The sequence below is a fragment of the Heliangelus exortis genome, chromosome 2 (genome assembly GCF_036169615.1).
Source record: "Heliangelus exortis chromosome 2, bHelExo1.hap1, whole genome shotgun sequence".
NCBI lineage: Eukaryota > Metazoa > Chordata > Aves > Apodiformes > Trochilidae > Heliangelus > Heliangelus exortis.
The window spans coordinates 150,639,251-150,651,571 of NC_092423.1; the positions used below are offsets into that span (position 1 = coordinate 150,639,251).

Below are 12,321 nucleotides of genomic sequence, written 5' to 3' on the forward strand. Positions count from 1 at the left end.
AAGGCATGTCCTTAATCAAAGAACATAAAAAGGGATGAGTGAGGCAGAAAAGCTTGCTCCAGCCCATTCCTGAGCAGGAGGCTGTGTCCTCAGGAGCTGCTTGCTGCACGATGATGCCCAAAGGCTGTCCCGCCCCTCGGGGACCAGCATAAAAGCCGGCCCAGCGCCTCTCTCCCTCACACACTTCTCCTCAACCCTTCTCCGCTGACACCAACAACCAGGTGAGCCTCAACCCCCTGCCCCTCCTGCCTTCTCCTCACCCACTCTGCCCCAACGCTTTCTCAACACCCTCTCTCTCCTCCACAGCCACCCCTCCAAACCACACACATGGCCTGCTACGACCGCTGCGGCTCTTGCGGACCCACCCCGCTGGCTAACAGCTGCAACGAGCCCTGTGTCAGGCAGTGTGAGGCTTCCCGCGTTGTCATGCAACCTCCTCCTGTCCTCGTCACCCTGCCAGGACCCATCCTCACCTCCTTCCCCCAGAGCACCGCCGTTGGATCCTCCGCATCCGCTGCCGTGGGCAACGACCTCAGTGCCCTGGGAGTGCCCATCAACTCCGGATACGGCCTGGGCTATGGTGTAGGCTATGGCCTGGGAGGCCTGGGCTATGGCCTGGGCTACGGCCTTGGCGGCCTGGGAGGCCGGGGAGGACTGGGCTATGGTCTGGGCTATGGCCTGGGCTACGGCCTGGGCTACGGCCTGGGCTACGGCCTGGGAGGCCTGGGCTATGGCTACGGATGTGGCTACGGCCTGGGAGGTAGAGGAGGCTGTGGCATCTGCTAAGGGCCCTCCCTACAACCTATGACAGCAAACACCTGCACCCTGCAATCCACCACATCAAGGGAGAACATTTCTCTTCTGATGCCTCCTCCTCTGTATCAGACAAGCCTTCTCCTCCTCCTTCTCACAAGCCAAACTACAGCAGGGATCTCCTCTCTTCTCCTCACATCAAAAGGCACAAAGACCTTGGTACTCTGGCAAGATCTGTCTTCCACAAGGGATGCTGACTGGTGGTTGCACTGTTTGCACCTCAGATATGCTCCCTTCCACTCTTTTCACTCTTCTTTTCCATCAATAAAGTTCTTTTGCATCCAAGCCAGACACGCCTCCTCTTCCTTTTCTTTCCCCAAGGCTCATCCAGCCTCAGAAAGAACAAAATTAGGGATCAAGGTCCAACCAGGGTGGGTGGAAAAGACCTGCAAGTCCTCACTTAGGGAGTTTGACCAGAGCAATGACAAGACCAAGTAGCACAGGAGGCCTTGCAGCCTGTGACACAAGACCTTCACCTGCCCCACCATCATTGACTTCAGCAGCAACCTCCACAGAACATGCCCATTATCACCAATACTACACCAGGGCCAGCTTCATCAGCTTTTCTGAGTGCATGGCCTGTCTGGGTTTTTGTATCTGAAAGGATGGAGACTCCATCACCTTTTTGACCATTTGACTAACTCACAATGAAAAGGTCTTGCTTTCCCTTCCTGTGGAATACCTGTTATTTTCCACTGTGCCTATGGACTCGTGTCCTGCTAGTTCTTCCACCAGGAAGAGCTGCTCTCCCTCAGCTCCATCTCATCCTGTCTGGCATTCAGACACAGTTATGTCTGTGTCTCTCACCCATTTTTGTCTCCTGGCTAAACACTCCCAGCTCTCTCACCCTCTCCTCATATGCTCCAGATGCTCCAGACTCTTCAGCACCATCATGGCCTTTCAGTGCTTCAAACCATCTTTCCCCAGGGACTGATGTACATCCAGTTACACAACCCCCTTTCTAGGGGCCAATGGGAGCCCACCTGACTCCCTGGCACCCTCAGCCCAGCTCTGCACTGGCCCAGCGTGCCTCTTGCCTGCCGTGCACCCACCAACAGAGCAGCACAGACACCTGTCCTACCTCACCAGGGCCCTCCATGGGCTGCAGGGAGAAAATCTGCCTCACCGAGGCCTTCACCAAAGGCTTCAGGTGATTCCTTGCTCTGGAACCTGGACCACTTCCTGTCTCCTCTTGCTGTCTCTAGAGTTCTTTCTCTCACCTATTCTCTCTCCACTGCTCACCAACACACCCAGCTCCTTTTCTCCTGACACTTCCCAGCTGCTCTTCCCGAGATCTGGAGCGTCGCCTGGGGTTGGTGTGACCCAAGTGCAGGACCCGACACCGACCCTTCCTGAATCTAATCAAATTGGCCTCAGCCCATCAATCCAGCCTCTCCAGAACCCTCTGCACAGCCTTCTGAGACCAACACTCCTCCCAAACCTGCTGTCATCCGAAAACCTACTGACTGTGCACTCTATCACGTCCCCCAGATCATCCACAAAGATATTAGGGAGAACTGGCCCCAAAACTCAGCCCTAGAAAAGGGACTTTTGATTGGCCACACACTGAACTGAGCACCCATCACCACCACTCTTTGGGACAGGACATGCAGACAATGTTTTACCCAGCAAAGAGTACACACATGAAAGCTCTGAGTAACCAGGTAAACCAGACCTTGGTGCTCCGGCAAGATCTGTCTTCCACAAGGGACGCAGACTGATGGTTGCACTACTCGTACCTCAGATATGCTCCCTTCCAGCTCAATGCTCCTGCCTTTTCACTCTGCTTTGAAAATCAATAAAGTTCTTTTGCATCCAAGCTTGACAGGCCTCCTCTTCCTTTCTCTCCCCAACGCTACTCCAGCCTCACAAAGAACAGAACATGGCATCAAGATCCAACCCGGGCAACCTCCAGGCAGCTGATGGGAAGTGGCTTGGGGAACACTTCCAGCATCTCCCTCAGAAACCTTCCCTGGAGAGACCTCTGAGTGTCTAAGTGTTGAAGAAAGTCCCCTAGGATTTCCCTTGGATGATGGGGGCTTCATTAGAGTCCTGGTCCAACTCTTCCCACTCTTCCCACGGGGATGGAGATCTGGACAACCTGGTCGGATTTTAAACACTGAGGCAAAGAGTCATTAGTTCCGTCAGCCTTTCCCTCACCCCTGCTCGACTTCACCCTTCTCGTTTTCTCCCTCCAAAACCAAACGACAACTTGAACTGCCTGCGCCCTCTGACAATGGGAGAAAAACACTTTGGTTTTTCTCACTTTCAACCAAAGCACTGTGTTCAGCCATGAATATCAACAGGACTTGGAGAAATGTGGTCAAGTGGAAGAAACTCGACATGTTGGGAAATGTTGAGAAATGTCGGGAAATGTCAGAAAATGATGGAAAAGGATGGGAAATGATGGAAAACGACGAAAGTGATGAAAAAGACAAAAATGACGAAAATGACGAAAATGACAAAAGTGACAAAAGTGATGAAAAACGATGAAAAACTGTGAAAAGAGACAAAAAAAGATGAAAGATGACGAAAAATGAGTCAAATGACGAAAGTTAAAAAAGTGAAAATGAGGAAAATGATAAAAAATGACGAAAATTATGAAAAAAGACAAAAAATGATGAAAAATGATGAAAAATGTCAAAAAGTGACAAAAAGTGACGAAAAGTGATGAAAAAAGATGAAAATGACAAAAAATCATGGAAAATGATGAAAAATGTTAAAAAATGACTAAAAGTGACGAAAAAAGATGAAAATTATGAAAATGACGAAAAGATGGAAACTGACGAAAAGTGACAAAAGAGAATACAGGACAAAAATGACAAAAAATGATGAAAAATGAAGAAAAATGACAAAAAATGACAAAAGAAGATGAAAACTGCTGAAAATGAGGACAAATGTGGAAAAATAAGGAAAATAAGGAAAACAGACAAAAAAAGAAAAAATCAGAAAATGAGGAAAAATGAGGAAAAATGAGGAAAAATGAGGAAAAATGAGGAAAAATGAGGAAAAATGAGGAAAAATGAGGAAAAGAAGAAAAATGACGGAAAATGACAAAAAATGACAAAAAAAGTCAAAAAATGACAAAAAGGGAGGAAAAATGATGAAATTATGAAAAATATCACAATTTGGTTGGATCTAGATGAAACAAACCATTCTGAGGTTCAAGAACCCCGCTGCTTCCCTCAAAACTAGCCTGCAAAAGACTCAGTCCCAAGCAACTACTCTGGGTTCCGTTCTAGTTACTTTTGGCCATTCCACTTTTCTCTAAACTTCATCTCACAAGTTCTTCGCAGTCCTGAACTTACAAACCCCTTTTTGATAAGGTCATAAAGTCTCTACGTTCCCTCAGTTCCAGCCAAACATCTCAGTTCACTCAGGCTGCTTCTCTCCCACATGGCCTCATCTGCCAGTCCATCACTGGAACCCTACTCACAAACCAGAACACAGCAACCCCTCACTCCATAACCTACACACCCACCTCTAACATAACAAGCAAGAAGGACACCAAGACAAAGACAGAGCACACCCAGCAGGAATAACAAGGACTAAAGAAAATCCTTGTGAGATGGCAGCAAGAGAAGCAGTGTGATGAACCAGGCACAGCCTCATGCCCAGCGCTTCTCCAAAGCCCAGAGCACACCGCAAGGGCTGACAGGAATTCAGGGCTCTCCTTCACAACCTGCCCGCAAACCTCACCACACGAGTGCTATGAGATCATAGAATGGTTTGGCTTGGAAGGGACTCTACAACTCTCCCACTTCCAAGCTCAGTGATGACACAATTGAACCACGCTGATGGCACCCAACCACTCCTGGGGCTTGGTCACGTCTCCAAAAATGCCATGACATACATCTGCCAGGAAAAGACTCCCAAACACACCTCCCCTCACCTAAAGACTGTCAACATGGTCAGAAGGCATGTCCTTATTAAAAGAAGATAAAAAGGGACGATGGAGGCAGAAAAAAGGGATGATGGAGGCAGAAAAGATCCTCATTCCTGAGGAGGAGGCTGTGTCCTCAGGAGCTGCTTGCTGCACAATGTCCTCATGCCCAAAGGCTGTCCCGCCCCTCGCGGACCAGCATAAAAGCCGGCCCAGCGCCTCTCTCCCTCACACACTTCTCCTCACCCCTTCTCCGCTGACACCAACAACCAGGTGAGCCTCAACCCCCTGCCCCTCCTGCCTTCTCCTCACCCACTCTGCCCCAACGCTTTCTCAACACCCTCTCTCTCCTCCACAGCCACCCCTCCACACCACACACATGGCCTGCTACGACCGCTGCGGCTCTTGCGGACCCACCCCGCTGGCTAACAGCTGCAACGAGCCCTGTGTCAGGCAGTGTGAGGCTTCCCGCGTTGTCATGCAACCTCCTCCTGTCCTCGTCACCCTGCCAGGACCCATCCTCACCTCCTTCCCCCAGAGCACCGCCGTTGGATCCTCCGCATCCGCTGCCGTGGGCAACGACCTCAGTGCCCTGGGAGTGCCCATCAACTCCGGATACGGCCTGGGCTATGGCCTGGGAGGTCTGGGAGGCCTGGGCTATGGCCTGGGCTATGGTTTGGGAGGCCTGGGCTATGGCTACGGATGTGGCTACGGCCTGGGAGGTAGAGGAGGCTGTGGCATCTGCTAAGGGCCCTCCCTACAACCTATGACAGCAAACACCTGCACCCTGCAACCCACCACATCAAGGGAGACCATTTCTCTTCTGATGCCTCCTCCTCTGATACCTCCTTCTCACAAGCCAAACTACATCAGGGATCTCCTCTCTTCTCCTCACATCAAAAGGCACAAAGACCTTGGTGCTCTGGCAAGATCTGTCTTCCACAAGGGATGCCGACTGATGGTTGCACTGTTTGCACCTCAGATATGCTCCCTTCCACATTAATGCTCCTGCCTCTTTACTCTGTTTTTCCATCAATAAAGTTCTTTTGCATCCAAGCCTGACACGCCTCCTCTTCCTTACTTTCCCCAAGGCTCATCCAGTCACAAAAGAACAAAACCAAAGATCAAGATCCAACCAGGGTGGGTGGAAAAGACCTGCAAGTCCTCACTTAGGGAGTTTGACCATAGCAATGACAAGACCAAGTAGCACAGGAGGCCTTGCAGCCTGTGACACAAGACCTTCACCTGCCCCACCATCATTGAGTTCAGCAGCAACCTCCACAGAACATGTCCATTGTCACCAATACTACACCAGGGCCAGCTTCATCAGCTTTTCTGAGTTCATGGCCTGTCTGGGTTTTTGTATCTGAAAGGATGGAGACTCCATCACCTTTTTGACCATTTGACTAACTCACAATGAAAAGGTCTTGCTTTCCCTTCCTGTGGAATACCTGTTATTTTCCACTGTGCCTACGGACTCATGTCCTGCTAGTTCTTTCACCAGGAAGAGCTGCTCTCCCTCAGCTCCATCTCATCCTGTCTGGCATTCAGACACACTTATGTCTGTGTCTCTCACCCATTTTTGTCCCCTGGCTAAAGACTCCCAGCTCTCTCACCCTCTCCTCATATGCTCCAGATGCTCCAGACTCTTCAGCACCATCATGGCCTTTCAGTGCTTCAAACCATCTTTCCCCAGGGACTGATGTACATCCAGTTACACAACCCCCTTTCTAGGGGCCAATGGGAGCCCACCTGACTCCCTGGCACCCTCAGCCCAGCTCTGCACTGGCCCAGCGTGCCTCTTGCCTGCCGTGCACCCACCAACAGAGCAGCACAGGCACCTGTCCTACCTCACCAGGGCCCTCCATGGGCTGCACGGAGAAAATCTGCTTCACCGAGGCCTTCACCAAAGGCTTCAGGTGATTCCTTGCTCTGGAACCTGGACCACTTCCTGTCTCCTCTTGCTGTCTCTAGAGTTCTTTCTCTCACCTATTCTCTCTCCACTGCTCACCAACACACCCAGCTCCTTTTCTCCTGACACTTCCCAGCTGCTCTTCCCAAGATCTGGAGCATTGCCTGGGGTTGGTGTGACCCAAGTGCAGGACCCGACACCGACCCTTCCTGAATCTAATCAAATTGGCCTCAGCCCATCAATCCAGCCTCTCCAGACCCCTCTGCACAGCCTTCTGAGACCAACACTCCTCCCAAACCTGCTGTCATCCGAAAACCTACTGAGTGTGCACTCTATCACGTCCCCCAGATCATCCAGAAGGATATTAGGGAGAACTGGCCACAAAACTCAGCCCTAGAAAAGGGACTTTTGACTGGCCACACACTGCACTGAGCACCCATCACCACCACTCTTTGGGACAGGACATCCAGACAACTTTTTACCCAGCAAAGAGTACACACATGAAAGCTCTGAGTAACCAGGTAAACCAGACCTTGGTGCTCCGGCAAGATCTGTCTTCCACAAGGGACGCAGACTGATGGTTGCACTACTCGTACCTCAGATATGCTCCCTTCCAGCTCAATGCTCCTGCCTTTTCACTCTGCTTTGAAAATCAATAAAGTTCTTTTGCATCCAAGCTTGACAGGCCTCCTCTTCCTTTCTCTCCCCAACGCTACTCCAGCCTCACAAAGAACAGAACATGGCATCAAGATCCAACCCGGGCAACCTCCAGGCAGCTGATGGGAAGTGGCTCGGGGAACACTTCCAGCACCTCCCTCAGAAACCTTCCCTGGAGAGACCTCTGAGTGTCTAAGTGTTGAAGAAAGTCCCCTAGGATTTCCCTTGGATGATGGGGGCTTCAGTAGAGTCCTGGTCCAACTCTTCCCACTCTTCCCACGGGGATGGAGATCTGGACAACCTGGTCGGATTTTAAACACTGAGGCAAAGAGTCATTAGTTACGTCAGCCTTTCCCTCACCCCTGCTCGACTTCACCCTTCTCGTTTTCTCCCTCCAAAACCAAACGACAACCTGAACTGCCTGCGCCCTCTGACAATGGGAGAAAAACACTTTGGTTTTTCTCACTTTCCATCAAAACACTGTGTTCAGCCATGAATATCAACAGGACTTGGAGAAATGTGGTCAAGTGGAAGAAACTCGACATGTTGGGAAATGTTGAGAAATGTCGGGAAATGTCAGAAAACGATGGAAAAGGATGGGAAATGATGGAAAACGACGAAAGTGATGAAAATGACGAAAATGACGAAAATAACGAAAAACAATGAATAATTATGAAAAAAGATGAAAAAAAGATGAAAAATGACAAAAAATGACGAAAAATGACAAAAATGACGAAAAAATAAAAAAGCAACAAACATGACGATGAGGTGAAAAAAGATTAAAAAGACAAAAAATGACGAAAAATGACGAAAAATGAAGAAAAATGAAGAAAAATGAAGAAAAATGACGAAAAATGAAGAAAAATGAAGAAAAAAGATGAAAAAGACAAAAAATGACGAAGAATGACGAAAAATGGCAAAAAGTGACGAAAAGTGACGAAAAGTGATGAAAAGTGACAAAAAGAGATGAAGAGATGAAAATGACAAAAAATCATGAAAAATGATGAAAAATGTTAAAAAATGACGAAAAGTGGCGAAATAAGATGAAAATTACGAAAATGACGAAAAAATGGAAAATGAGGAAAATGATGAAAAAAGATGAAAAAACATCAGAAAATGACAAAATGAAGAAAAATGAGGAAAAATAAGGAAAATGAGGAAAAATGAGGAAAAGTGATTAAAAAATGATGAAAAATGATGGAAAATGACAAAAAATGACAAAAAAGGATTAAAGAAAGTCAAAAAAATGACAAAAAATGAGGAAAAATGATGAAATTATGAAAAATATCACAATTTGGTTGGATCTAGATGAAACAAACCATTCTGAGGTTCAAGAACCCCGCTGCTTCCCTCAAAACTAGCCTGCAAAAGACTCAGTCCCAAGCAACTACTCTGGGTTCCGTTCTAGTTACTTTTGGCCATTCCACTTTTCTCTAAACTTCATCTCACAAGTTCTTCGCAGTCCTGAACTTACAAACCCCTTTTTGATAAGGTCATAAAGTCTCTACGTTCCCTCAGTTCCAGCCAAACATCTCAGTTCACTCAGGCTGCTTCTCTCCCACATGGCCTCATCTGCCAGTCCATCACTGGAACCCTACTCACAAACCAGAACACAGCAACCCCTCACTCCATAACCTACACACCCACCTCTAACATAACAAGCAAGAAGGACACCAAGACAAAGACAGAGCACACCCAGCAGGAATAACAAGGACTAAAGAAAATCCTTGTGAGATGGCAGCAAGAGAAGCAGTGTGATGAACCAGGCACAGCCTCATGCCCAGCGCTTCTCCAAAGCCCAGAGCACACCGCAAGGGCTGACAGGAATTCAGGGCTCTCCTTCACAACCTGCCCGCAAACCTCACCACACGAGTGCTATGAGATCATAGAATGGTTTGGCTTGGAAGGGACTCTACAAGTCTCCCACTTCCAAGCTCAGTGATGACACAATTGAACCACGCTGATGGCACCCAACCACTCCTGGGGCTTGGTCACGTCTCCAAAAATGCCATGACATACATCTGCCAGGAAAAGACTCCCAAACACACCTCCCCTCACCTAAAGACTGTCAACATGGTCAGAAGGCATGTCCTTATTAAAAGAAGATAAAAAGGGACGATGGAGGCAGAAAAAAGGGATGATGGAGGCAGAAAAGATCCTCATTCCTGAGGAGGAGGCTGTGTCCTCAGGAGCTGCTTGCTGCACAATGTCCTCATGCCCAAAGGCTGTCCCGCCCCTCGCGGACCAGCATAAAAGCCGGCCCAGCGCCTCTCTCCCTCACACACTTCTCCTCACCCCTTCTCCGCTGACACCAACAACCAGGTGAGCCTCAACCCCCTGCCCCTCCTGCCTTCTCCTCACCCACTCTGCCCCAACGCTTTCTCAACACCCTCTCTCTCCTCCACAGCCACCCCTCCACACCACACACATGGCCTGCTACGACCGCTGCGGCTCTTGCGGACCCACCCCGCTGGCTAACAGCTGCAACGAGCCCTGTGTCAGGCAGTGTGAGGCTTCCCGCGTTGTCATGCAACCTCCTCCTGTCCTCGTCACCCTGCCAGGACCCATCCTCACCTCCTTCCCCCAGAGCACCGCCGTTGGATCCTCCGCATCCGCTGCCGTGGGCAATGACCTCAGTGCCCTGGGAGTGCCCATCAACTCCGGATACGGCCTGGGCTATGGCCTGGGAGGTCTGGGAGGCCTGGGCTATGGCCTGGGCTATGGTTTGGGAGGCCTGGGCTATGGCTACGGATGTGGCTACGGCCTGGGAGGTAGAGGAGGCTGTGGCATCTGCTAAGGGCCCTCCCTACAACCTATGACAGCAAACACCTGCACCCTGCAACCCACCACATCAAGGGAGACCATTTCTCTTCTGATGCCTCCTCCTCTGATACCTCCTTCTCACAAGCCAAACTACATCAGGGATCTCCTCTCTTCTCCTCACATCAAAAGGCACAAAGACCTTGGTGCTCTGGCAAGATCTGTCTTCCACAAGGGATGCCGACTGATGGTTGCACTGTTTGCACCTCAGATATGCTCCCTTCCACATTAATGCTCCTGCCTCTTTACTCTGTTTTTCCATCAATAAAGTTCTTTTGCATCCAAGCCTGACACGCCTCCTCTTCCTTACTTTCCCCAAGGCTCATCCAGTCACAAAAGAACAAAACCAAAGATCAAGATCCAACCAGGGTGGGTGGAAAAGACCTGCAAGTCCTCACTTAGGGAGTTTGACCAGAGCAATGACAAGACCAAGTAGCACAGGAGGCCTTGCAGCCTGTGACACAAGACCTTCACCTGCCCCACCATCATTGAGTTCAGCAGCAACCTCCACAGAACATGTCCATTGTCACCAATACTACACCAGGGCCAGCTTCATCAGCTTTTCTGAGTTCATGGCCTGTCTGGGTTTTTGTATCTGAAAGGATGGAGACTCCATCACCTTTTTGACCATTTGACTAACTCACAATGAAAAGGTCTTGCTTTCCCTTCCTGTGGAATACCTGTTATTTTCCACTGTGCCTACGGACTCATGTCCTGCTAGTTCTTTCACCAGGAAGAGCTGCTCTCCCTCAGCTCCATCTCATCCTGTCTGGCATTCAGACACACTTATGTCTGTGTCTCTCACCCATTTTTGTCCCCTGGCTAAAGACTCCCAGCTCTCTCACCCTCTCCTCATATGCTCCAGATGCTCCAGACTCTTCAGCACCATCATGGCCTTTCAGTGCTTCAAACCATCTTTCCCCAGGGACTGATGTACATCCAGTTACACAACCCCCTTTCTAGGGGCCAATGGGAGCCCACCTGACTCCCTGGCACCCTCAGCCCAGCTCTGCACTGGCCCAGCGTGCCTCTTGCCTGCCGTGCACCCACCAACAGAGCAGCACAGGCACCTGTCCTACCTCACCAGGGCCCTCCATGGGCTGCACGGAGAAAATCTGCTTCACCGAGGCCTTCACCAAAGGCTTCAGGTGATTCCTTGCTCTGGAACCTGGACCACTTCCTGTCTCCTCTTGCTGTCTCTAGAGTTCTTTCTCTCACCTATTCTCTCTCCACTGCTCACCAACACACCCAGCTCCTTTTCTCCTGACACTTCCCAGCTGCTCTTCCCAAGATCTGGAGCATTGCCTGGGGTTGGTGTGACCCAAGTGCAGGACCCGACACCGACCCTTCCTGAATCTAATCAAATTGGCCTCAGCCCATCAATCCAGCCTCTCCAGACCCCTCTGCACAGCCTTCTGAGACCAACACTCCTCCCAAACCTGCTGTCATCCGAAAACCTACTGAGTGTGCACTCTATCACGTCCCCCAGATCATCCAGAAGGATATTAGGGAGAACTGGCCACAAAACTCAGCCCTAGAAAAGGGACTTTTGACTGGCCACACACTGCACTGAGCACCCATCACCACCACTCTTTGGGACAGGACATCCAGACAACTTTTTACCCAGCAAAGAGTACACACATGAAAGCTCTGAGTAACCAGGTAAACCAGACCTTGGTGCTCCGGCAAGATCTGTCTTCCACAAGGGACGCAGACTGATGGTTGCACTACTCGTACCTCAGATATGCTCCCTTCCAGCTCAATGCTCCTGCCTTTTCACTCTGCTTTGAAAATCAATAAAGTTCTTTTGCATCCAAGCTTGACAGGCCTCCTCTTCCTTTCTCTCCCCAACGCTACTCCAGCCTCACAAAGAACAGAACATGGCATCAAGATCCAACCCGGGCAACCTCCAGGCAGCTGATGGGAAGTGGCTCGGGGAACACTTCCAGCACCTCCCTCAGAAACCTTCCCTGGAGAGACCTCTGAGTGTCTAAGTGTTGAAGAAAGTCCCCTAGGATTTCCCTTGGATGATGGGGGCTTCATTAGAGTCCTGGTCCAACTCTTCCCACTCTTCCCACGGGGATGGAGATCTGGACAACCTGGTCGGATTTTAAACACTGAGGCAAAGAGTCATTAGTTCCGTCAGCCTTTCCCTCACCCCTGCTCGACTTCACCCTTCTCGTTTTCTCCCTCCAAAACCAAACGACAACCTGAACTGCCTGCGCCCTCTGACAAT

At 49.9% G+C, this 12,321-nt stretch overlaps 3 protein-coding genes across 3 annotated transcripts; all 3 read left to right on the forward strand.

Annotated features, from left to right (window-relative positions):
• The first annotated feature begins 326 nt into the window (after positions 1–326).
• On the forward strand, positions 327–3,306 carry LOC139792977 (claw keratin-like). The gene is made up of 2 exons (XM_071736970.1): positions 327–760; positions 3,104–3,306. Exons 1-2 carry the CDS (start codon positions 328–330, stop codon positions 3,304–3,306), a joined length of 636 nt encoding a protein of 211 aa, XP_071593071.1. The 5' UTR covers position 327.
• Positions 3,307–5,057: 1,751 nt separating this feature from the next.
• LOC139793806 (feather beta keratin-like) lies at positions 5,058–5,444 on the forward strand. The gene has a single exon (XM_071738716.1). The coding sequence runs from the start codon at positions 5,076–5,078 to the stop codon at positions 5,442–5,444; it is 369 nt and encodes a 122-aa protein (XP_071594817.1). The 5' UTR covers positions 5,058–5,075.
• Positions 5,445–9,675: 4,231 nt separating this feature from the next.
• On the forward strand, positions 9,676–10,062 carry LOC139793807 (feather beta keratin-like). Its single transcript, XM_071738717.1, has one exon. The coding sequence runs from the start codon at positions 9,694–9,696 to the stop codon at positions 10,060–10,062; it is 369 nt and encodes a 122-aa protein (XP_071594818.1). The 5' UTR covers positions 9,676–9,693.
• Positions 10,063–12,321: the final 2,259 nt, after the last annotated feature.